Source organism: Myodes glareolus, chromosome 2 (assembly GCF_982192425.1).
Source record: "Myodes glareolus chromosome 2, mMyoGla1.1, whole genome shotgun sequence".
NCBI lineage: Eukaryota > Metazoa > Chordata > Mammalia > Rodentia > Cricetidae > Myodes > Myodes glareolus.
This window is the reverse complement of record NC_142027.1, coordinates 69,981,835-70,006,524: the sequence shown is the minus strand read 5'-3', so window position 1 is coordinate 70,006,524 and position 24,690 is coordinate 69,981,835. Positions and strand designations below refer to the sequence as shown.

Genomic DNA, 24,690 nt, shown 5'->3' with positions numbered 1-24,690 from the left:
TCTGATCTCAGCACGGGGAATGTTGCAGTCATTACAGAAAGAGCAGGGAGTGGCTCCCTGCTTATCTGCTTTCTTAACTTGTGTAGATCTGACATCTCTGTGTCATTAAATGTTTGGTTAGAAGTCACCCATAAAGTCACATCTGAACCAGATATTAGTTTCTTGCCTGCTAATTTTTAAACTATAAATGTCATTTTTAAATGGATATAGAACTATCAACAAAATCTTTTTCTTCATGACTAAACTTTCTCAAGTTACAACTTGCAGGAACATTCTAATTTCATCCAAGATGCCAAATTTGAAGGCATAAAATTCTTTATATTATGAATATAAACAATTACACTATATATATTTATGGCAGGTATAAATAATGCATAAGATAAAATCACTTTATTATATTGTTAATACCTACAGAATCTGTAGTGACAGTCAACATTAATCATCATGACACCCCCTCCCCTTATCATCCCAGGACTCAGGAGATAGAGGCAAGTGGATTTCTGTGAGTTCAATGCCAGCCTGGTCTATAGAGCAAGTTCCAGGACAGCCAGGCTGTAACACAAAGAAACCTTGTCTTGACAAAACCAATACATAAATGATTCATGACCCTAAAGGGTCAAAGTATTTCCATGTAAATGAGTTGAATTGCAGGACAAACTTCAAAGACAAGGAATACTCATCCATCTAGGACCCAACAAAGAAGAAAAAGAAAAACAAAAAACATAGTCACTGCTACAACAGAGCTGCCTATCATCCCAACACTTGGGGTGAGGATACCAGATGATTACAAGTATAAGGCCAGCCTAGGCTACACAGCGTGACCGTGTGTGTGTGTGTGTGTGTGTGTGTGTGTATGTGTGTGTGGTGTGTGTGTGTGTGTGTGTGTGTGTGCGAGAGAGAGAGAGAGAGAGAGAGAGAGAGAGAGAGAGAGAGTTGCCAAATGCAAATGCCAACACATCATTTGTTTGTCTGTTAAAAACATTTTGATTTTCAACTTGAAAACACTGTTTAGCTGGGCAGTGGTGACACACACCTTTAATCCCAACACTCAGGAGGCAGAGGCAGGCAGATCTCTGTGAGTTTGAGGTCAGTCAGGGCTACACAGAGAGAGAAGCCCTGTCTCACACCACCCCCAAACCCCCAAAAAAGAAAGCATCTGTTCTACAAGACAAAATAATGAAAAGTATTATAGAAAACAGGTAGAAAATTATGCCATGTCTGTAAATATTAGACTAACTAGAAAAAGAAAAGTGCTTTGGGGTTGACATCAGAATGACCCACTGATGTGGGATTCCCCTCTGTATGCTTTGAATACCATTGGTTAATAAAGAAACTGTCTTGGGCCTGTGCAGGAAATAGAGGTGTGGCGGGGGGATTAAACCGAATGCTGGGAGAAAGAAGGAAGAGTTAGAGAGAAACCATGTAGCCCCACCTGACACAGACACCAGAACTTTATCCGGTAAGCCACAGCGATGTGGCAAAACACAGATTAATGGTGATGGGTTAAATTAAGATGTAAGAGTTAGCCAATAAGAAGCAAGAGCTAATGGACCAAGCAGTGATTTAAATAATATGGTTTCTGTGTGATTATATTGGGGCTGAGCAGTTGGGAAACAAACAGGCGGCCTCCTTACAACAACCCACAAAACTTTTTCACAGTATCTGTGCCTGAGTTTTGTTCACCCCCAAAATTCTGACTCAGTAGATCTGAATCGACCCAAAAGTGTTCTGGAAAACACTTCCCACATGACTGTGACAAGCACTTCTGATTCAGAACTGCCTATCTGACTGCCTGGGTGACTTCTCAAGTGACCCATTAAACAATAAAATAAGAGACAAGTACAGTGGCACATGCTGGTTAATCCCAGCACATCGGAAACAGAGATGGGAGGATCTCATGTCCTGGACCATCATGGACTACAGAGGCCTTTCTCAAATTAACAAACAAATAAATAAACGAATGAATAACGGAACATTCTTAATACTGGGGGGGGGGCAGCTGGGTAGATACCAAGTCATGTGTTATGCTCCTTAGGATCAAATAGACCTCTGCAATACTGTCACACTTTACTTCAATAACCACTTCTAGCCCCTATGACCACAGCACAGCTGCTGGACTCTGATCAGAAGACCAGCCATTGTTTACATCTGCTAGAATCACAGCAAGGCGGCGGCAGCGACGCATCTGTGCTGCAACCACAGAAAAGATTACACAGTGCAAACACAATGGCTGATTGACAGCCAGAGATCTCCACAATAGCGTCCTACAATTCTCAGAGGCATTTTGATTTAAATGGGTTTGTAACTCAAATAGAACTTTTCTTTTGTAATATCTAGATTTCTGCCATACTTAAAGGGACATGCGGTTTGGGGGGTTCAATAAATACTATAAGAGTATAACTACTTCAAACTTCAGATGTTGGGCTCTTTTCAAACTATTCAGAAACAAACAGTTTTTGCTGAGAATTTTTTGTATAACAAATAATTAGGAAGAAGTACTTTTGGCATATACATCTTGACAATCTTATACAAAAAAAAAAACTCCTCTGGAAAAAGTAATAAACATTTGGGAAAATCTTCATATACAATTCAACATTCTGGTTGAATACTTTTTATGTGTCAAAGGTGAAGTGTCAGAGTATGTCTTCTGTAACCTTACAAAATGGGTCAAGGACACAAAACTTAGAGCAGTAATAATGTATCCCTTGCACCCACCTGGCTGCAGCAATTGTCAGCACTTCGTTATACTTGTTTCATATGGTCCCATACTATCATATACTTTAAAGCAAATCCCCCACACTGTATTACTTTTCAGCTTTAGCAAATAAATTGTAGCACAATCTCCTCACTACTACCAAATACCCTAGCCTGTGGCTCTGTTGTGATGCTTAACACATTGACCAAAAGCAGCTTAGGGAGGAAAGGGTTCACTTGGCTCACAGGTTACAGTCCCTCAGGGAAGCCAATGAGCTGAAGCAAAGAATACAGAGGTGTCATGTTCAACAGCCTGCTTCCCATGACTTGCTCAGTCTGCTTTCCTAAACAACCCAGGACCACCTGCCCAGGAGGGGCACCCTCCACGGTGGACTACTGGGCCCTCCCACATCGATCATCAATCAGGAAAATGCCCAGACACGCCCACAGGCCAATCTAATGGAGGCAATTTTCCAATTCTTCCAAGCTGAAGCTATAGTTTATATCAACTTGATATTTAAAAAAAAAAAAACTAACCTGCAAAATAAATACAATATTAAAAATAATTTAATGTCTCATACCCATTCCATGTTTAACTTCCCCATGTTGTTTCAGAATGTACTTGTACAGCTCATTTTGTTCAAGGTTGTATCTTTTTGTTCCATACTACAATACACTAAAATAATTTGTCCAAAATTTTCAGTATGTGGCTGGGTATCAGCTAAGTGGGTCAGGTAAGTGCTTGCTGCACAAGCCTGAGAATCGGAATCCAGGACCCCAGCACCCACAAAACAGAAAGGGCACCTTTCCCCAGAAAGAGTTTTGGGTTTTACTCATTGCCCTGATTTCTGTAAAGATTATACTATAAAATGGGAATGGGGCTGGGTGACTGACTATCTAGCATGTGTGAGCCCTGGGTTCAATTCCCACCAAGAAGCGAAAGAATAAGGACAGGACAGGAAGCACAACACGTGGAGATGCATGTTCCCCATTTCTCAAAACCAAGCTATGTTAACAGTCTTTCCTTTAAAGAATGGGATGCACTGGGGTCAAACCTAGAGTACCAGAGGCTCCTGCGTGCTGGCAGGGGTCACCCACAAAGCTACACGCCAGCCTTCCAGCGCTGTTTTGATCAACACACAGAAACCAGCATTGCTGTCTCTGCTGGAGGATCACAGACATCTCCAACAACACGGTGATCACCAGACCAAGAAGTCCGTGACCAACCAGCGACATCACCGGTGTCCTGCACTGGCAACAGTACTAAGATAAACATTAAAGTTAGCCAAACTGTGCAAGACACACCAGGTGTCATCTGTGGATTGGGATTCAAAACTATTTGGTGGTAGCAAGGCAATCTGCAATACTTATGATTCCTAGGATCATACATAGAAAAAGGAGCCCCAACACACCAACAAGGCAGGTCTGCCGAAGAAACCTCAAGGAACAGTGAGAGGAAAGGACGGAATAGGGGCAGCGGGGGGGGGGGGGGGGGGGGGGGGGGCGCGAGTGCAAAGAACAATGCTGGAGTTGGCAAAAGCCACAAGGATGGTTCTGCTGTGACTTGATCTGACATAATGAAGCAAGTTTCAAAAGCAAAGGCTAATAAATATAAAAACTGCGACCACCACTGAACAAAAGAGAGTACTCTTTTAATACATGGATACAGTTTAGTGTTTAAATCAAAGTAAACAAATATAACTCAAACTTTCGCTATTTCTCTATATTGAAAACATTCAAAACATAAAGTCCATAAATAAATAAATCACTGCCCACAGTCACTCCACTGTGCAACAGTGCAATGACGTCACCCTCATCATGATGTCTCCCTGGTCAACTTTCCTCCTCCCTACCTCAGACGTTTGTCACATGTATGCTTGAACCTATGAGTGTCATATCATGTATTCTATTGATCTACTTTTTTCATGCACACCAGTGTGTATCATCCATGTAAAGTGAGGTCCACATTCTCACATTTTCATGAATGGGACTGTAACAATGCATGGCTTAGAGCAGGGGCTAGTAAGGTTAACACAAAGCAACAAAGAGCAGACGAGGTCATCCTGGCTACTGCAGAATTCCAAATTCTGCAGATGCTCGAGGCCCTGATATAAAATGATGACATATTTGTATATAACATTTACACACACACTTATATGTTTTACAATACTTAATATGTAAATAATTGCCATACTATTTGGAAACAATGACACGAAAAATGTTCAGTCATGTTTATTTCAGACACAATTTTCTCTCTTCTAAATTATCTTCACTCTACGGTAATAGATATAGATATGTATCTACACATACCTATCAATATAGAACCCATAGTTACAGGGAGCTAATTGTACTCTGTTACTGGGTGGCACAGACAAAGGGAGGCAGGGTATGAGGCAGATATAGAAACTATGTAGTTTTATGGACACTGAAATTCTATATAGTATTTATAGATTATAAGTTTTCTTTCTTAACTTTTTAAGATGTAAAAGCTGAGCTCACAGGTAGAAATTAAGGGTGACATAATTTTCAAGATATAATACAAAATGAAAACACAAACAGGTATGACCTCTTCTTAAAAATTATTCAAAATTTCCAAATAAGGACAGAAGGCATTAAACTGAGCACAGGCTATTCCGCAAAGACTTCTGTACATCCATCAGGCAGAGAGGCCATAGATGGCCAAGTCTTGACTTAAGACTCTATGCAGAATCAGGGCCAAACTGAAATCAAAATCGCGCTCTACCACTTAATTAAAGCTGTGTGTCATATCTGTCCTGTGTCTCACGTCTATAAACGGGGCTGACAGACACCTCGCTAGCTTCGGGGGGAATAAACAGTGGATTCAGGAGAAGTCTAGTATATGCAAAAAATTTCATGTACATCAGCCATGCTTTCTTCTTTTCTTCTTTCTCCTCCTCCTTTCGCTTCTCCTCGCTGCAGGACTGGGATCATCACTAGCACATGCCAGGCAAAAACATCCCGAGCCTTATAATTTTACCTTAATAACTAGAGAAATTCTATTTTGCCAATGTTCTATATTATTTTGCATTATTTTTGATAAATAATAAATAATTTTGATAAATAATCCTCTCATAAATATCCTTGTTTGCACTAACTGTACATACCACACCCACCCTATTATTTCTCAGAAGATAGTCCCAGATATAAAAAATACCAATCAAAATATGCATTTTTTTATTTATCTGTAGTTTTTGTGTGTGTTCAGAGGACAACCTGAATAGGAGGTAACTATCTCATTCCGCCATGTGGATCCCAGGGATCAAACTCAAGCTTGTCAGTCTTGGTGGCAAGCACCTTTACCCACTGAGCCCTTTTTCCAGGCCCCCAAATATATGCATTTTAAATTGTGATGTATGAGTCAGCAAATGACTCAGCAAGTAAAGGTGCTTCACCATGCAGGCCTGGCAACCAGAGTTCAGAGTTCATCCTCCAGAGGCCACTCCTCATGTGCACCATCCTCTGCCTCCTCATGTGCACCATCCTCTGCCTCCTCATGTGCACCATCTTTTGCCTCCTCATGTGCACCATCCTCTGCCTCCTCATGTGCACCATCCTCTGCCTCCTCATGTGCACCATCCTCTGCCTCCTCATGTGCACCATCCTCTGCCTCCTCATGTGCACCATCTTCTGTCTCCTCATGTGCACCATCATCTGCCTCCTCATGTGCACCCTGGCACACGGCTTCATACTCATGAATGCACTGACTATGCTCTCTCCTTCTGTGGGAGAATTCTTTCCCTGTACCTTTTGCCTATTGGTTTTGTTTAGCATTGTTGGGGGGGGGGGCGACTGACAAGGTCTCTCTACGCAGCTCCAGCTGTCCTGGAATACACTATGTAGACCAGGCTGGTCTTAAACTCACAGAAATACATATGCCTCTGCCTCCCAAGTGCTGGGATAAAAAGTGTACGCCACCATGCCTGGCAGTACCGGGAACTCTTGAAGTCATCAATTGATTAGGCAAAAATCCCTTCCTTTAGTGTGGATAGGTTTTGTATTTTAGCATGGTGACCCATCCTAGCGAGGACCGTATGCTATGCTGAATGAGGGAGATATCAAGTAGCAAACCCACTGACCCGGCTTTACAGCCTCACTGCATTTTAACTCTCCTTCCCATGGCTTAGCGGTGGAAGGCAGCGAGTGACGGTCCAGCATTGGTCTCTGCCTCCTCCTGACTAGCCGCCTAATACCCCTGCCAAGCCTTCCCCTTGTGATGGACTGTGTCCTCTCAAAACAGAGTCAAAAGAAAGCCCTCTTTCTTTCCTCAAGTTGTCTTTTAAGGTGTTCTGCTATAGCAACAAGAAAACAGTGTCAATTGCTCCCAACATGACTTTGCCACCCCCAGTGAAGATGAAGAATACGGCAGGAGCATAGGTCTGTAATCGCAGCTATTCAGAAGACAGTTCAAGGCCTGTTGAGCTACAGAGTAAATTCAAGACCAGTCTGTGCAAATGAGACCCTATTTCAAGATAAAAAGTAGAAACAAAAGCTTTGAGATAGAAGTTGCTGGTGAAACACTTGCCTGGCATGCATGAGACAAGAGGCTCCAATTCCAACCTCACACATACACATACACAGAGTGACTCTATTTCTCTGCCCCTTGAGCTGGGTGACACCTTAGAAGAATATGATAACATTAACATTGCTAGTCCAGGCGCACCTCTCAACCCTTTAATTTTCTCATTCCTTAGAAGTTAACTACTTTGAACATACAACTACACTAGCAATAACATGCAATAAGAAGCCCAAGTTACACGGAGAGAGACAAATGAGATGCCGGGTGGAAAGGACAGAGGGACCCAAGGACGCCAGGACATCAGACACATGGACCGCAAGAGCCAGGCTAAAGTGGGTCCAGCCTGAGCAACCTCAGGAGATGTGAGGGATGATGAGTCAGAGATGGACCAGCCAGCCAGGCTCTTTTCCAAACCTCTGACTCCTGAATCATAAGCAAAATAAAAGGGTTGTTTTGACTCACTTTCAGTTGATTTGTTACACACAGCATAAGATAACCAGATGTGATTTAAAGTGTCTCCAAATCAACAATGTGCCTCACAAGAGGACCATGTAACAGCACTACCACACTGCCTTGGGGCGGCATAGAGTGGTACCTCAGGAACAGAGAAACCAGGGCACGAGGCTAGCCAGGCCTCCTGATCTTGCCCTCCACATCTCCAGTGCTATAATTTATGATTACAAAATGATTATGAGACCAGTCAGTCTTTAAAAACCACTTATAAGCCTACATGTCATTAGCTGTTAGTTGGTGAGGTTGTTGGGGGTGTCTGGAGGAGGGGTGAGTTAGTTCTTTTTGAGATGGGGTCCTGCTAGATAGCCCAGGCTGGCTTGGAACTCAGTCTGAGGTTCAGGTTGACCCTGAACTCACTATATAACCAAAGCTGACCTCAAACTTAAGACGATGCCCCTGCCTCAGCCTCTCAAGGTCAGAGATTACAGCATGAGGCCAGGGGTTTTCGTTTTTGTTTTTCCCTCTAGATATCTCATTCTAGTTCAGGTGGCTCAGGGACAATAGCTGAAAAGCTATCTGATTTCCTAAACAGGTAAAACACAAGACTGTATCAGGATGAAGGAAGGGTGGTTAATCCACACAAGTGCAGTTGAGTTGGCAGAGTAAAGGGTTGCCCTACAGCACTTTAGGACAACCATAGTTAGCAACATTAAACAGTGTCAAATGGCCACTAGGGAAGATTTTAACTGTTCCCAACACAAAGAAATGATAAATATCTGAGGTATTATGTATGCCAATTATTCTGATCTGATCAAATTTTAGTGCGTCTGTAAAAGTGTGTACACTGTGCCCTCAAAACACAAACAATTATCATTTGTCAATTTTTAGATAACACTATATATACAATAAATAAGGGAAATTTTATTAATTAACCAAATAAACATTTTAACATTGAAAAATAAAAGGACAGTGATAACCACCATATTACCTAAGCTTAGACATTGTGAACACAGTAACAATCTAGAAATATCAGTAGACATAAGTGGGGCTGCGGCAGAGAGGCTAAACGATATTTAATATCTTTTTCTACTATTTCTTTCCTTTTGTTGTTGTAGTTTTATTTTGTTTCTTGTTTGAGACAGGGTCTCACCAGGTAGCCCTGGCTGGCCTGGAACTCCCTAGTAAACCCGATTGGCCTCAAACTCACAGACACCCACTTGCCTCTGCCTCCTGCGTGCTGAGATTTAAGACATCCACCATCAGGCCTAGACTATTTGAATTTTTCTTTTAAAAGAAAAAGACATCAAGAATGGTGGCACATGCCTAGAATCCCGGTGTTAGGGGATGGGAAAGGCAGGAGGATCTTAAGCTCAAGGTTCTCCTGGGCCCCATGGTGAGACCCTAGCTCCAAAAAACAGAGGGAGAAGAGCTAAAGATGTGTCGCATTTACAGAGTGCTGCCAAAGGAAAACTCTTTTACTCTGCCAGGCATGGTGGTACATGACCTCATCACAGCCATAACAAGACCCTGGTGCAAAGAGTAGTACGGTGTTTTCACACACACTCACACACATACACACACACACACACACACACACACCCCTACACAAATATAACCTCCAAAGTACCATCTCCTTGCATTTTCAATACTTTAAAGAAAAACTCAAAGGGATGAACTTTCAGTTCACTAGTAAAGCTTCCCATGGAACAGAACGCTGAAACAAACTAAACCCAAAACACCTGTAAGCTAAAAAACGTTTTAAAAAGAAGAAATGTCAACAGGAAAAGTTTCGTTTACTTACACGTATTTCTGGCTAATGCCATAAAAACCAAAATGGTTAGTCCTGTCAGGTTCAGTCTCCTATGAGCAAATAAACCAGTGCATACTCTGGTCATAATTTGTAAGATGCGCAATGAAATAGTTATTATTGCTCCTAGTGTTCTCACCATCACCAGCCTTCAGTCAAACATGTCTGCCTGTCAGTTACTCCTCCTTCCCTGTGACATCATTTCAGACATCTCTTCCTGCCTAGTCCTCCCGGTAGCTGGACCTATAGGCACAGAGAATGTGCCCACTTTACATAACCCTTTTTTAAAAAGTCCTTTCCTGCTCTCCTGCAGCTTAAAGGGGAATTTTATCGATCTACTTTGTTCTGTCATCCGAATGACTATTGCGGCTGGGTGCTAGAGCTGAGCGCATGGCTCGGCGGCAGAGCACTTGCCAGCTTGTGTGAGGTCCTACATCCGACCTCTAACACCGAAAGAGGAAAACCAAATCCCCAGCAGAGTTCTAAAACTGCAGCTAGTACCAAATCCTATAAATACTCTATCTTTTCCAATGATGTATGCCTACTTGCATGTTTAATTTATAAATTAGGCATAGAAGCGTAACCATAATAAAGTAGGATTAGGGCTAGATCTAGAGATGGCTCAGAGGTTAAGAGCATTGGCTGCTCTTCCAGAGGTTGTGATTTCAGTTCCCAGCAACCACATGGCAGTTTACAGCCCTGAGATCTGATGTTCTCTTCTGGCAGGCAGGCATACTTGCAGAGAGAACGCTATAATAAATAAATAAACAAATAAATAAATAAATCATTTTTAAAGTGAATAAAAAATAGAATTATCATAACAATACACTATATTAAAGTCACGTGGCGGCTAGGCAGTTAAAAGCACTTGCAGGGCTTGCAGAGGACCCACTTGGCAGCTCACAACCACCTGTAACTCTAGTTCCAGATGATCCATCCGGTGTCCTCCCCGGTCTCCTCAGGCACAGGGCACACACACATACATGCAGGCAAACGCTCACACACATAAAATAAAAACCAATCTTTGAACAAAGTTGACACGAATGCGCTCTCAGAGTACCCTCCTGGAGTCATGCTGCTTCCTGGGATGTGTCAGAGTGTTTAGTGTCTGCATGCCAAGGCAGAAAAGACAGATGGCACAGCGGTGCTGGTAGTGAATATGGGGAACAAACGTCCAGAATTTAGGATCCTCAACACTCGCTTCTATTGGGTCTCTTCCACAACAGCCTAGTTTTGCCACTGAGTTCTTGCCTTGGATGGGACCTTAATCCAATTTCTTCAACACGACTGAAAATGTGTCCCCAGTCTCTTCATCAACAGATGCACCCTCGCTGGTGATGTTTACAGTTTTCAGCGCTAACACAAGCCTAAATCTGTGTGCCTGTCTCTTATCTGCCGTCACACGGCTTGGCGTTATTCGTTTCAGGGTATTACCACTGAAGTCGTCGTCTATGTTAAACACTGCCTGCCCTGGCACTTTGCACCCAGTTCAAGTTCCACCCACCAGCCTTCTCCCATTGTAACAGGTGCTTATTACATGTTATCATCCGTGACTTTAATTTTATTACATTTATTTGTTTATGTGTACGTACTCATATGGAGGGCAAAGGACAGCTCAGGAGAGTCAGTTCTGAGGAATCAAACTCGGGCTGTGAGCCTTGGTGGCTAGTGCCTTTACCTGCTGAGCCATCTCAATGGCCCAACGTCTGCAACTTCTGCCAGTTAAGAGGTGAAAGCAAAACTCACAAAAAAAAATGCCTTTTTCTAACCAGGTGTAGCAGCTCACACCTGGAATCCCAGCATGCAAGGCTGAGGCAGGAGGATTACTATGGTCCTAGGCAGCATAAACTACAGAGTGAGACTCTAACAAGAAACAAATGAAGTGCCAGCAAGATTTCTCATTGGATAAATTAGCAGCTTGACAGTAAACTGAAAAACCTGAGTGCAAACCCTGGAACCCACAGGACAGGCAAGAACTGACTCCCACAAGTTGTGTTCTGACCATTACACATGCACCAGGGTATGTGTGACCCTACACATGCACATGCTCACACACACTCACTCACATACGTATGTATATGCGCACACATATGCACACTCACATACGTATGTATACGCACTCACACGCACGCACACACACACACTCACTCACATACGTATGTATACGCACACACACAGAGTAAAAGTTGTTTAAATATTTTAAAGAGCACTCTGTAAAAAGGGCACAGTTCTGTGGCTATAGTCCAGTCTCAGGCAGTTCTCACTGCTTTGTCACTTAAATGAAACACTCTATAGTGCGTAAAGTGAGAGCTAGAAGACTCATTCATATGGTTCTTGTTGCAGTAACCAAAGAGCTAAGTGAAACCACTGAAAGGAGGATGGATTTATTTAAGATCCAAGATCCACCCAGCACAGCAGGAAGAGCACACCAAAGCAGCTCATCACGTGACATGGCAGGAAGCAAAGCAGAGAGGAAGGAACCGGGAATAGGTATGACCTTCCAAGTTACACCCTCGTACCTACTTCCTCTACCTAGGTTCCCAAAGTTGCTACAACCTCCCAAAATATTGCCACCACGTAGGGATCAAGCATTAACACATAAGCTTATGGAAGGCATTTCATCTTGCCCCTGGCTTCCAAGAGTTCATGACAATCTTATGGTGCTAAATGAACTCAGTTAGCTCCGAGAGTCATAGTTCCAACACTGCTCAAAAGAACAAATGCAAAATGCTGTTACCTCCAGCATCCTGGAGTCTACATTGCAGCTTGGTGTTTACCCTCAGAACTCCACACGATCTGCCTGCGTGGACTCCCACCCTGACCCATGTCATCTACCCAGCCTCCCAACCTTCTCTTTGAGATCTGGTTAGAAGTCTCCATGACCCTACAACCAAGGTCACATGGATAACGACCAGTTCTGTACTAGCTGGAGTGGTGCCATCTTGGACCTCGGCTGTGCTGGCCTCTGAGTTCCTGAGCAGCAGAGTACAGTGAAATGAATCATGGGAAAACACTTTCCTAGGCTGCACTTTGCAAGCCCTGTCCCTGGGCAAAGCTCTCATCCCAAGTGAAAGTTTCTTAATGAGTTTATGTGTTTATGCCCTTGAGCCTGGTATGGTTGGAGTCCTGGCCAATTCCCAGGAAGCCCTTAGAGCTAACTGTAGTTGGTGGCTTCTCAGTTGTCCTAACCTCTTCAGGAAGGATCCTTCTTCAGCACCATCATCACAGCAGCCTTCCGACCACACTGCACATTTCCCAAGTCATTCTGTTCTCTTCATTCTCAACCCTCGCTGCCTTTTTGCTTAAATGAAGCACTTTACCATGAGTAAAGTCAGTTTAGCCCAGCTAAAAGCAGCCAGCAATGCTATGCCACCACTGAGCCCTAAACTGCCTTAAAAATCCCCTCTGCCATATAAGTAGTCCATCACCTTTAATTCAGTCTCCCTCAGTCTCCAGCCATGAACAAAATGTAGAATGAATTCTCAATGGTCTTTACTCCAATTCCCCAAAGAAGCCTCCCTTCAGCCCGGAGCCTGCATTCTTCTCAGCTGTCTGGTCCTCTGAGCTCCCAGCACAATGTCCACTAACCTGGTCATAGCACTCGAGAGTTCCTCTAGCCTACTTCACCAAACTCTTCCACATTGCTCCCTCAGACCAGCTCCCAAAGACTTCTGCACCTGTCAGGAGGTAGTCATGGAAACAGCCGTATTTCTCTAGTACCAACATTTGGCATCAGTCACTTTCAGGTGGCTGTGACTAAAATCGCTGATATAAACACCAGAGGAGAGGAGGGGTTTGTTTGTGCTTGTGATTCCCAAGGGGTCATCCATGGTTGCTCAGCCCCATGTCCATGGGCAGAACATCAGAGTGACAGAAGACACAGTGGAAGCTATTCACCTTGTGACAGGCAGATGGGAAGCAAAGCCAGAAGAAGGAACCAGGTCTTTCATAAGGACAACCTGAGGACCCTACTTCCATCCAGTCCCAATTCCCAACGCTTCATAACCTCCAAAACAGCACTGTGGCTAGGGACCGAACATTCCACACACAAATGAACTTCAGGAGGATGGTGCACAGCCATACAGTAATACTGCAAACCTTAGCATCTCAGCATAAGGCCAGTTTTTCCTTTGTTCACGGAGAATTTTGCCTTTTCCCATAAATGAAGCACTTTACAGTTTCCTTTGTCTAGATCTGCCTGCACCACCGCTCTCACACTTCCAGCCCACTGTTAAATAAGACAAAGACTGCTTGAACACAGCACTCCAATCCCACCCAGTCCATCTGCGAACTAAGACCACTCAGTGGCTGATGGGCGGGTGGCACACACGGTAACCGTGCTGGGAAAGGAAGCAGCACATCCCAGCTGGATGGAGCGGGACAATGACTGACTTTTCACCACACTACTTGGACAGGCGACTTTTAAAACATGACTTTTCAGGCCTGGGGACATGGCTCAGTTGGTAACTACCTGCTGCACATGCGTTGAGAACCTGAGTTCAGGTCTCAAACACTAAAGCAAAGGCGGGCGTGCCAACAAGCACCTATAGCCAGTGCAGAAAGTACAGAGACAGGCGAATGCCTGGGGTTCATTAGCCAGTCGGCCAGTTTAACCAACTCCTGAGCTCCAGGTTCAGTCAGAGAGTTGCCTCAAAAAAATAAGGTGGAATACGCCCCATCACAAAACAGAAATCAAGCTCTAAGGAGACCAGAGAATGTCAGCCCACAAGAGAAGGCTGAGGAGGAATTCCATCAACGGTCCTGCTCAGCTATAAACCAGCCTCCAAACCTACAAGCCAGCCGTGCAAGCTGTGCCCACGGGTGCACTGTCATGGAGCAACCAACCAGCTGCTGATTGGACTCGAAGTCCAGGAAACAGGAGCCAATTCACATCCAGTACTGTGGACAGCCTATGGCTGGGGATGCCAGAGTGCGAAGGGGGGGGGGGGGCACTGCTACTGTTGTCTGCTAAATGGACACAATGTGGCCATCAAAGTGCCAATCAAAATAGCTATGTTGATACCTACAGAGAGTGGCTGGGACATGTTTTGCAGCAGTCAGTGGTAACTGTAGAGATTTGTAATTGGTCAGTGATGAAAATTCAAGTAACCACTGCGGAAATGAGGGCCTTCTGTATCATCCCCACTAAGGCTCAAGGAAGAAACAGAAAAAATTGTTAAGAGTCAGAGGAAGGAGCGAGCAATATGGATCGCTGCCTTCGGGCATGGTATGGCTATTACACTCTTCAGTGCAGAGCAGTTGGAATGACCTGCACAAGCGAGGGACTGTCGCAGAGAACAGCGGGGCTCACAGACCCCACCACTGCTGAGGACTTACACACAGTTAGTGGTTGCTGGGGAAGGAGAGACATTCTCTTCAGCCGTGGGGCCTATGGTAAGGTGCCTGTGTGCCTGTAGGCAGCCCTGAGGGTCACCAAAAGAAGACACAAAGGTAGAGAGGAGCCAGCTGTGAAAACAAAGGGAATGGAAGAGGGATACAGAAGGGTAGCAACGGATGAAGGGCCAAGACTATGTACATGTATGACAGGAATGAAACCACTAACCCGTGGTTATATACAATTAATATATACTAATAAAACTTATAAGGTAGAGAGCAATACAGGAAGATTCCAACCCCATGGCCTTGAATGCATAAACATATACCCATACCTCTGCGAACACATAGACAACACACAAACACACAAAAAATAATCAAAATACAGCATAAACGTTCTAGTCCATATTTTCTAGAATTTTCATGTAGTATTTTCTACTTATTACTGTCTTTACACAACGAGGGTTGCATGCCATGGCACACATGTGGAGGTCAGAGGACAACTCTGATCCGTTCCCTTCTCTCCTCCCACCTTTACATGGGCTCCAAGGAGCCAACTCAGGTCATCAGACGTGTGCACTTTACCGCCAGGCTATTGACATGGCCCCATTTAGTATTTTCCAGACCAAGATTCATCCAGATAACAACCCTTGGATCAATTTTTTTTAATTATTTTTATTACAAAGTTATCATTTTAAATTCTACATCATTAACAAAGTCAAAATATGCAGCTAGCTTTTAATCGTTAACACATTTTAACATTAATGTCTAATGTTTTGTTCTATGCCAGGCAGTGTTGCACACCTTTAACCCCAGCACTCGGGAGGCAGAGGCAGGTGGATCTCTGTCACCTGCTCTACAGTCTGGTCTACAGAGTGAGCTCCAGGACAGCCAGGGACACATAGAGAAATCCTGTCTCAAAAAAAAAAAAAAATTTACTCTAATTTACTGAACAAGGATCAAATCAGAACTATAATCTCTAAAACAAAACTTTCAGAATAATGCACAATAGATATTGTTAAAGGTTAAAGGCTAAAAAAAAAATCACAAAGACTAATGTCTAAAAGCTTAGTGATTGTGTTTGTATACGAACACTACTCAGAGTGAAAACATACCGCACAAGAACTTAAATGGCTCAGAGGTTAAGAGCACTGGCTGCTCTTCCAGAGAACTGGGTTCAATTCCCAACACCCACATGGCAGCTCACAGCTGTCTGTAACTCAGTTCCTGGGGAGCCGATGCCCTCTTCTGACTGCCATGGGCACTGGGTGCACTTGATGCACAGACATACATTTAGGCAAAACACACACACACACACACACACACATAAAAAATCTTTTCTTTTTTCAAAGTCTCACTACATAGCCCTAGCTAGCCTCAAACTCATAATCCTTCTGCCTCTGGCACCCTGAGTACTGGGAATTGCAGTGGTGCCACCAACATGCCAAGCCTAGAAACAATTTGGATTACGAGTTCTGAAAATTCAAACAAGAAATTACTCACAATCTCAGGCACAAATTCAAACGTCAGTAAATATTAATTAAAATGTCTGCCTCCCAAACATTCCCTCTTTTAAAAAAAGGTACACTTAGATACATTTACATACTTGCAGATTTTTATAACAAGATTTTGACCTTTCAGCGTTTAGACTGGTATTTTAAAAGCTAAAAATAGAACCCAAAATTATACAATGAAATGTGTCCTCCAATCTATTCAGCAAAAATCAAAGTACCCAACATTGGAATGAAAGAGAAAGCACCGAGTTTATTCAAATTATGAAATTCACAGCAACAGCATCCTTTTCCCCCCACTTCAGCCATATCCCCTCATGTTTTCCCAGCAGTTTAGCAGGGAAATGAAGGTGTTAGCCTTGAGTAGTGGTGAATCTTTTCCTCAACAAGATCTGACTTTTGCACTATGTTTATAGCATCCAAGGCAGTTACACGCAAATGTCACTTAAATGCCATAAGATTCATTCGTGAACCATGCAGTGGTGGTGCACGCCTTTGATCCCAGTACTTGGAAGGCAGAGAGAAGTGGAACTCTGTGAGTTCGAGGCCAGCCAGGTCTACAGAACAAGTTTCAGGACAGCCAGGGCTACACAGAGAAACCCTATCTCAAAAACAAACCCCCCTCCAAAAAAAAGATTCATTTTGTGAAATAATTTTTATTTTATAAACTTTATTATTTAAAAACTTGCAAATAAATAAAAGTATCACACACCAAAATTAACAGGACCCAAAATCTACAAAACTCAATGAACTTTTTATACAGTTAAAATTCACATTTTGGTGGTAGATAAGTACATAAAATATATTCAATACTGAAAGTATAAAATTTAATGTGAGGCTCCATAGTTTCTGTTCTGATTCCCCCCCCCCCGCCCCCCACTGGTTTTTCAAGAGAGGACTCCTGTATGTGGCCCTGCCGTCCTGTCCTAGAACTGGCTTTGTAGACCAGGCTGGTCTCAAAATCAGAGATCTTCCTGCCGCTGCCTCCTGAGTGCTGGGAATAAAGGCGTGTGCCACTACCACGTGGCCTTAATTTGTTTCCTTATTATTTTCTGTGTATAGATGTTTGGCCTGCATGTATGTCTGTGCACCATATGTATGCCTCATGCTCAGAACAGGGCACTGATTCCTGGTGCTGTAGTTACAGACAGCTCTGAGCCGACACGTAGAAGCCAGGAATCGAGCTCAAGTTCACTGGAGAGCAGTCGGTGCTCTTAACAGCTGAGCTGTCTCTCCAGCCCCAGTGTGAGTAAAAGCGAAAAAGGTTTTAAGGGATTAAAGTCAGAGACCAGCCCTCACGATTACTCCTGTTCTCCTTGGTAGCAGCGAATGGCAGAGTTTTGTTGTGTTTGCATGTGTATATGTGAGTGGTGTGCATGTGTGTCCATATTTATGTAGGTTGGTGTATGTATATCTAAGCACACAAACATATATGTGTAAGTATACCTAAAGGGCAGCTGTGGGTGTTCCTCCATCATCCTCCACCTTATATATTTAGGCAGGGTCTCTCACTTGATCCCAGAGCACTGATTCAGCTCCTCTAGCTAGGCAGCTTATTAATCTAGCTAGCCAACGTGTTCCAGAGGCTCCAAAGTGCTGAGATTGCCAGCCCAGCATTTATAAGTGTTCTGGGGATCCACACTTTGGTCCTCAATGATTGCACCGTCAATGCTCTATCCACTGAGCCGTCTCCTCGGCCCAGGATCACACCATCAGTGCCCTACAGTGCTCTACCCACTGAGCCGCCCCCTGGCCCAGGATCACACCATCTGTGTTCTACAGTGCTCTACCCACTGAGCCGTCCCCTGGCCCAGGATCACACCGTCTGTGTTCTACACACTGAGCCGTCCCCTCAGCCCAGGATCACACAGTCAGTGCTCTACCCACTGAGCCGTCCCCTCGGCCCAGGATCACACCATCTGTGCTCTACCCACTGAGCGGTCCCCTCGGCCCAGGATCACACCATCTGTGTTCTACACACTGAGCCGTCCCCTCAGCCCAGGATCACACCCATCAGTGCTCTACCTACTGAGCCGTCCCCTCGGTCCAAGTGACAGGGCTTTTGCTAAGATGTCTAGACTAGCCACCAATTCATAATCCTCCTGCCTCACTGTCTGAGGTAGACGGGCATATAGACATCAGTCACCCATACCCACGGCTCACAGATTCTCTATTTTGATATGAGTTCCAATAAATTCACATACACTCTTAAATCATTTTTATCCAGTATACACGTGATGTGAACTAATATTAATGAAATATCCTATCCAGATACAACACAAATCTACACAACAGTAGAGACACCGAAAACTATAATTATTATGTGAACAAGGGGCCATCGACGTCTTGGCACTGTTCTCTACTGTAAATCTAATCGAGGCCCCAAAATGAACACAAGACGCTGGAGCTCTTGGAACCTTGGTATCTGTTCCCAGTTTGCAGCTGACAATAACTGGGATGCCAGAGGCTAGATATGCTAGAAGTCTCTATCTATATAAAATAGGGCAAATATTAAAATCAAGTTGAACAAAAAAGTTCACCACGTCACGCCATAACAACCTGGCATCTCTAATTCTTCTTTTATATTCAATGGTTACTTTAAAAAGAAAGGGTCACGTGACATGTAACTAACATCAAAGGCCAGACGCCTACCCAAAGCACTTCCCTTAACTTGCCTTTTTTTTTCCAAATCAAATGTATCTGAAACTAGGGAAGCACAAAGCTTACAGTCTCTAAAAAGAAAAAAAAAAAAACAAAAACCTGTTGTTACTTCCTGTGAAGATAAACAGCTGACGGCTGGGGAGACTGTTCGGTGGGTAAAAGCCCTTGCCACACAAGCCAAAGGAACTGAGGTTGATTCCCCAAAACATAGGTTTAAAAAAAGGGAACCTCACTATCCCTATAATCCCAGCGCTAGGGAGACAGAGATGGGAGGATCCCTAGGTACCGCTGGCCAGCCAGTCTAGCCAAATCAGCAAGCCTGGGGTTCAGAGAGAGGCTGTCTCAAAAGACAAGGTGGAAAGTAACTGAGGCAGACCCCCAATGACCACCTCTGGCCTTCACACACACACCTGCACACACACACATGAACATATAACACACACAAACGCAAACAGCTGAATCATCTAGGCAAAACGTTCAAAATAAGCAAAACTTCCCAAGGTATTATTTTAAAATTACTTCATTTGCTGCCCAGTCAGGAAAGCTAACCTCCAAGGCTGCCCTAAACAATTTGTTTGGGTCTCCAGGGTCCTTCAATTCACCCAGAACATAAAACTGTCAAAGTCTAATGGCAACAACAGTAACGAAACCAAGTGCAGAGCTGTGTTTGTTTGCAAGCACCAACGTCAAATAAAACTTACGTCTAGAAACGAGCAAAGACAACGTGTCCTTAAGTTTCCTCTAAGTTCCCTCATTCTACACGTCTCCTTCCTCTTCTTGGAGAGGAGAATGGGATGCCAAATTAACAGTCAGAAGAAGGCTGAGAACAGCTAGTTCCCGGAGGGTGCAAGAATTTACAATGCACGCTTGGCAGGGAGCTCGGTGGGCACACACACGCGCGCGCGCGCGCGCGCGCGCGCGCGCACCAATGCTCAGAGGAAGCTTTCATAAAATGTCACTATGTAACAGAAGTTTTAAGGTCTTATTTAGGCCTAAGGCCAGCCCTATCCAGCACACTGTAAACCACAGCCTAGAAAAGCTCCATTCTCCAAACCCAGAGTTTCCTATAATGCTCGAAAGGGAAAGAGCACGGATTCTGGACCCCTTCAGTACTGCCGCCTCTCACGTGGAAGGCAGGCCAGCCCATGTGAATCCAAATGCCACCACATCAGTTTTGTGACAGATCCACTGGGAGCATCCGACTGTGATCCAGGGCCCTCCGGGCCGCGGGAAGAGGAACACAAATGCAATCTTCGGGGCCCTCCTACTTCCGTTCTCAAAGCAGAAATGCTGTCTTGTCTAGCCTCAACCCTGCACCTCTTCCAAAAGCTTCGATGGAAAGCAGAGCAGACCGTGGCGGTCAAGAGTGGCTAGAATAGGTGGTTCAACAGCCCCTCCAGCCACGACCCTGTCGAATCCGCCGCCGACGCTTCCCGGGGGCCCCTGCCCCCTCCTCCCCGGCCGAGGGCCGCTGAGAAGCGGGAAGAGGAACTAAGTGACCCGCAAGGATGCCCAGAAAGCTGGCGTGCAGGGGGGTGGGGAGGTGGGCGCCGACGAGCAGCGGAAGGAAAGGGAGAGGAAGAGCGCCAGAGAGGGACGCGACTTTAGCGATGCGGCGGTGCCCGGGCTCCGGGAGAGGCGGCGGTGAGCCAGGGCTGAAGAGGCGACGTCCCCTCTCGGCCACGCCTCGGACTGCGGGCGAAAGGCTGCGGCCCGCCCCGTCAGAAGGCGCGGACTGAGGGCCCGCGGTGCTCCCGGAGCTGGCTGGAGTGCCCGGGGTCGGCGGTGCACCCAGGATCTGCGGGTGTACCCGACAGCCAACGATGCACCCAGGGTCGGTGGGTGCTGCCGGGGGCTGGCGGGTGTTCCCGGGTCAGTCGATGCTCCCGCAGCCGGCGGGCACTACCGGGGCCAGCGATTGCTCCCCGGATTGACGAGTGATCCGGGGTTCAGTGGCCGCTCCCCAAGACCGGCTCTCTCGCCCCGCTGCCGGGAGAGGCGGCTCCGGAAGGCACCGGGAGACAGGGCAGGGTTACCTGAAGCGGGGCGAGTCCTTCAGGCACTCCTCGAAATCCACCGTCATCTTCATCTTGCCTCCGCTTGGCCTCGCAAGCGACGCCGGAGGAGCAGCGGGAGCTGCGGGAGTGGAGGAGCGGAGGAGCGGTGGCACCGGGGATCCGGGCGGCGTCGGCGGGCGCTCGGCCGCCTCTAGCGCTGCACGGAGCTGCGGAGAGCACCGCGCACCCTGGACATAGCAGCCGCGAAGACTGCAACAGCTCGGCAGGCCCAGGCCGCCTCTTCCTCCGCCCCAGCTGAGCGCCGGCCAGGGGAAAACGCTCCGGAGTGACAGCCGCGGCCAGCCAGCCACCGAGCTGCGGCCACGGGAGGGGCTTCCGGCAGCACCGCCCGCGGGAGGTGCACGGCCGCTGCGACAGCCAACCGCGGTGCGCTGGTGTCGTTAGGCGGGATGCACGGGTTGCTAGGAGGCTGGCCACGCAGGCGTCCTGAGAAGGAAGGAAGTCACGTGGCCTGCGTCGCTCGCCCCCCCACCCCACTCCCTCACCCCTCCCTCGGGTCTGAAAAGAAGATGTGCTCTTTAAAGCAGCTTTGGCAGCAATCTGTAGAGATCTGGGAGCAGAAATTATGACAAGGAAAGGATTAGACTAAACCTTTCAGTTTAGAGAAACTGAGGCCAGGAGAGGCGTGAGGTCACCTTTGATAACCTTTCGCGTATTGGTTCCACCGCTTAATGATTTGGAAATTGCTTCTACATACATCTTTTCATACAACCAGGGACCGTTCCCTGAAAGAAAGTACAATGGCTAAACGATATTAAAAGAACCCATAAAAGTATGAGTATATCCGTAAAAATGCATAGGTGGGACGTTTGAACCCAGTGGTTGTGAACACCTGCAGGCAACTTCTAGAGTTATCTCCTAGCTTTCCCACTTGACACAGCACGCATCTGATAGAACTGTCCAGTGGACACGGTGTCACACATCCTACAAATGTTGGTTGGAATTGCACTACTGTCTTCTTTGCAGGTTAGTCAAAGGTCAAGCCTCAGCCGGCTCACTTTTACTATCTATCTAAAGTCTGTAACCTTTGGCCATTTGCATATGTTGAGAGTGGTTGCACGCTAGCTAGTTTTCATAACCTCCAGTTAAACCTTGATCTCTTCTGCACATTTAGAACGTTCCAGCATAATGCTTAAACTTTTCAAAGAACACACATTGTGTGTTTCTTTTTTCCTTAGAAACTGTTTCGCTTTTCTTTTTAATTGAATTCTACATCTCTATGATCTACATAGGTTCTCTTGATAGCTACAAACTATCGACTGTTAAATGCTCAGTATCCTCAAGTATATCAACTGGTCAGGTTATTCCTTTCTAGGATTGTAACTTTACCAAGAGAATTAGCCCTTTATACTGCGTTTAACTGCATTGATTGTGACAATCAGTCAGCATATGCAGTCAGTTATTTACCAATGTTTCGTTATTCTGTTGCAAGACCCTTAAAAGTGGCGTGGGGGGGGCAGATTAAAAATTCAGCTGCACAACATCTTAATATGAGGCCAGCCTGGGCTACATAGTGACATCCTGTCTCAAAAACACAGACATAGTAACATCAACCCTGTGATACTGGCGCAAACCCAGACAGGCAGAGCCTTGGGATAGCACCGAAAACCCAGAAGGAAAACCACACAGCTACACTACCAAATCTTTAACAGCGATGTCAAAAACATAGCTGGGATATGGTGCTCATATCCATCACAAATGGTGCTGAAGAACCATCTACATGTAAGATAATGACAAAGTGGCTTATCACACCATTACAAGGACCTGTATTTGGATCCTCAGCACCCATGTAAAAAGCTAAATAAGGTGGTATGTGCTGTGGTCCTAGGGCTGGGAGATGGAGAGAGGCTGAACTGAGGAGCTCCGGGCTCAGTGAGAACTTATCTCCAAATACAAGGTGAAGAGCTGCTGGGAAGACACCCAATATTTACCTCTAGCACACAGGCATGTGCACACACATGGGCACAGACACATGCATGTGCCACACACATACCCCAAAAAACGTCCACATGGCATTTTTTAAAAAATAAATAAATAAAAACAGAAAAGTAAAAAGAATGCCTATAGAATCGTAATATTTTTGTTAATTACACACATGACAGGCATTAAAATCTAGAATCTATAACAAGAATAAAAAATAAATAGATAACCCTCCAGGGTCAGCATAATGACTCAGCAGGAAAGGCTCTTGCCACTAAACCTGAGCTCAATCCTGGATCCCACACTGGAAAGAAAGTACAAGCCACCAAGTCTGTGCGTGCTCTGACCAGCACTCACGCTGTTGAAAGTTCATGTCCATACTCACACACTCATGGGCTTTACACACACACTAATTTCTATTTACTTTTCAAAGCATGTGTGTTTGTCCCTGCAAGTATATACCGCCTATGTTCTGGTATCTGCAATGGCCAGGTAACAGTGTCAAAGCCAGGGAAACTGGAGTTACAGGCAGTTGTGGACCACTTGATGTGAGTAGTGGGAACTGAACTCTGAACTCGGGTCCTCTGAAAGAACAAGTGCACTTAAGCATTGAGCCATCTCCCCAGCCCCAACACACACACACACACACACACACACACACACACTTTTAAAAAAGAGAAATACAAATTTTAATTGAATTGGGAAAAACTCCAAAAGTTAAACACCAAAAGAAAAACATATATTCTTTTCATAAATAGGATAATGGGTTGAGAGACGTTTCTCAAAGGAAGAAAGAAAATGAAAAAATGCTCAGTATCCTTAGTCATCAAGGAAATGCAAATTAAAACTACGTGGAGATTACTTTTCGCCAGAGTCAGAAGGCTGATCAAGAAAACCAAGCACGCTGGGTGGGGTGGCACACACCTTTGATCACAGCACTCCGACTGGTGGACCTCTGTGAGTTCAAGGTCAGCCTGGTCTACAGAGAGAGTTCCAGGACAGCCAGGATAGTTACACAGAAAAACCCTGTCCAAGAAAAAAAAAAAGTAAAAAAGAAAAGCAATCACAATAAATGCTAGTGAGGCACAGAAAGAGAGGAGCCCTTCTGCAGCACTGGTGGGCGTGTAAACTATTGCAATGTAAACCACTGTAAACCACAGAAATCAGGATGGAGGCACCGCATAGACTAAGCTAGGATTATCGTGATCATGAGATGATATGATACGCCTACACCATTCCTAGATGTACACATGAAGGATTCTCAGTCAGCATCCCACTGAGGTACCTGCACACCATGCATAGCCAGGATAATGGAACTAGCCTCAAGGTCTATCACCAGATGAAGAGAGGAAGAAATTATGATATTTGTCTATAAATGGATGAAACTTGAGATAATTATATTAAAAAATGAAGTTAGATGGTATCTACCACCTTCTACAATAACTAACTCCAAATGAATCAAAGACCTCAATGTGAAACCTGAAGCCATTAAAGGAAATACAGGCAGTACCAGTATCCTATGTGTTACAGATGGGACTTCACAAAACTTAAAAAAAAAAAAAGAAAGAAAGAAAAGTTTGCACAGCTAAGGAAATAATCAATCAAATAAGGAGGAAACCTACAGAATAGGAGCAAATCTTTGCCATCTGTCAGCTATGCATCTGAAAGAGGATTAATATCCAGAATATACGAAGG

The 24,690-nt window shown here is 45.0% G+C and overlaps 1 protein-coding gene across 5 annotated transcripts in view; it reads right to left on the bottom strand.

Moving 5' to 3' along the window:
- Acap2 (ArfGAP with coiled-coil, ankyrin repeat and PH domains 2) overlaps nt 1-21,341 on the bottom strand; it is a 123,114-nt gene extending 101,773 nt beyond the window's left edge. Inside the window, exon 1 of one of the 5 annotated variants that reach the window (XM_087901616.1) lies at nt 21,034-21,341. In XM_087901616.1, the coding sequence (XP_087757742.1) occupies nt 21,034-21,086 (53 nt within the window). In that variant the 5' untranslated portion in view covers nt 21,087-21,341. The remainder of the gene's footprint in view (nt 1-21,033) is intronic. The other 4 variants (XM_087901607.1, XM_087901613.1, XM_087901608.1 and 1 more) reach the window with 4 other exon arrangements.
- Nucleotides 21,342-24,690: the final 3,349 nt, after the last annotated feature.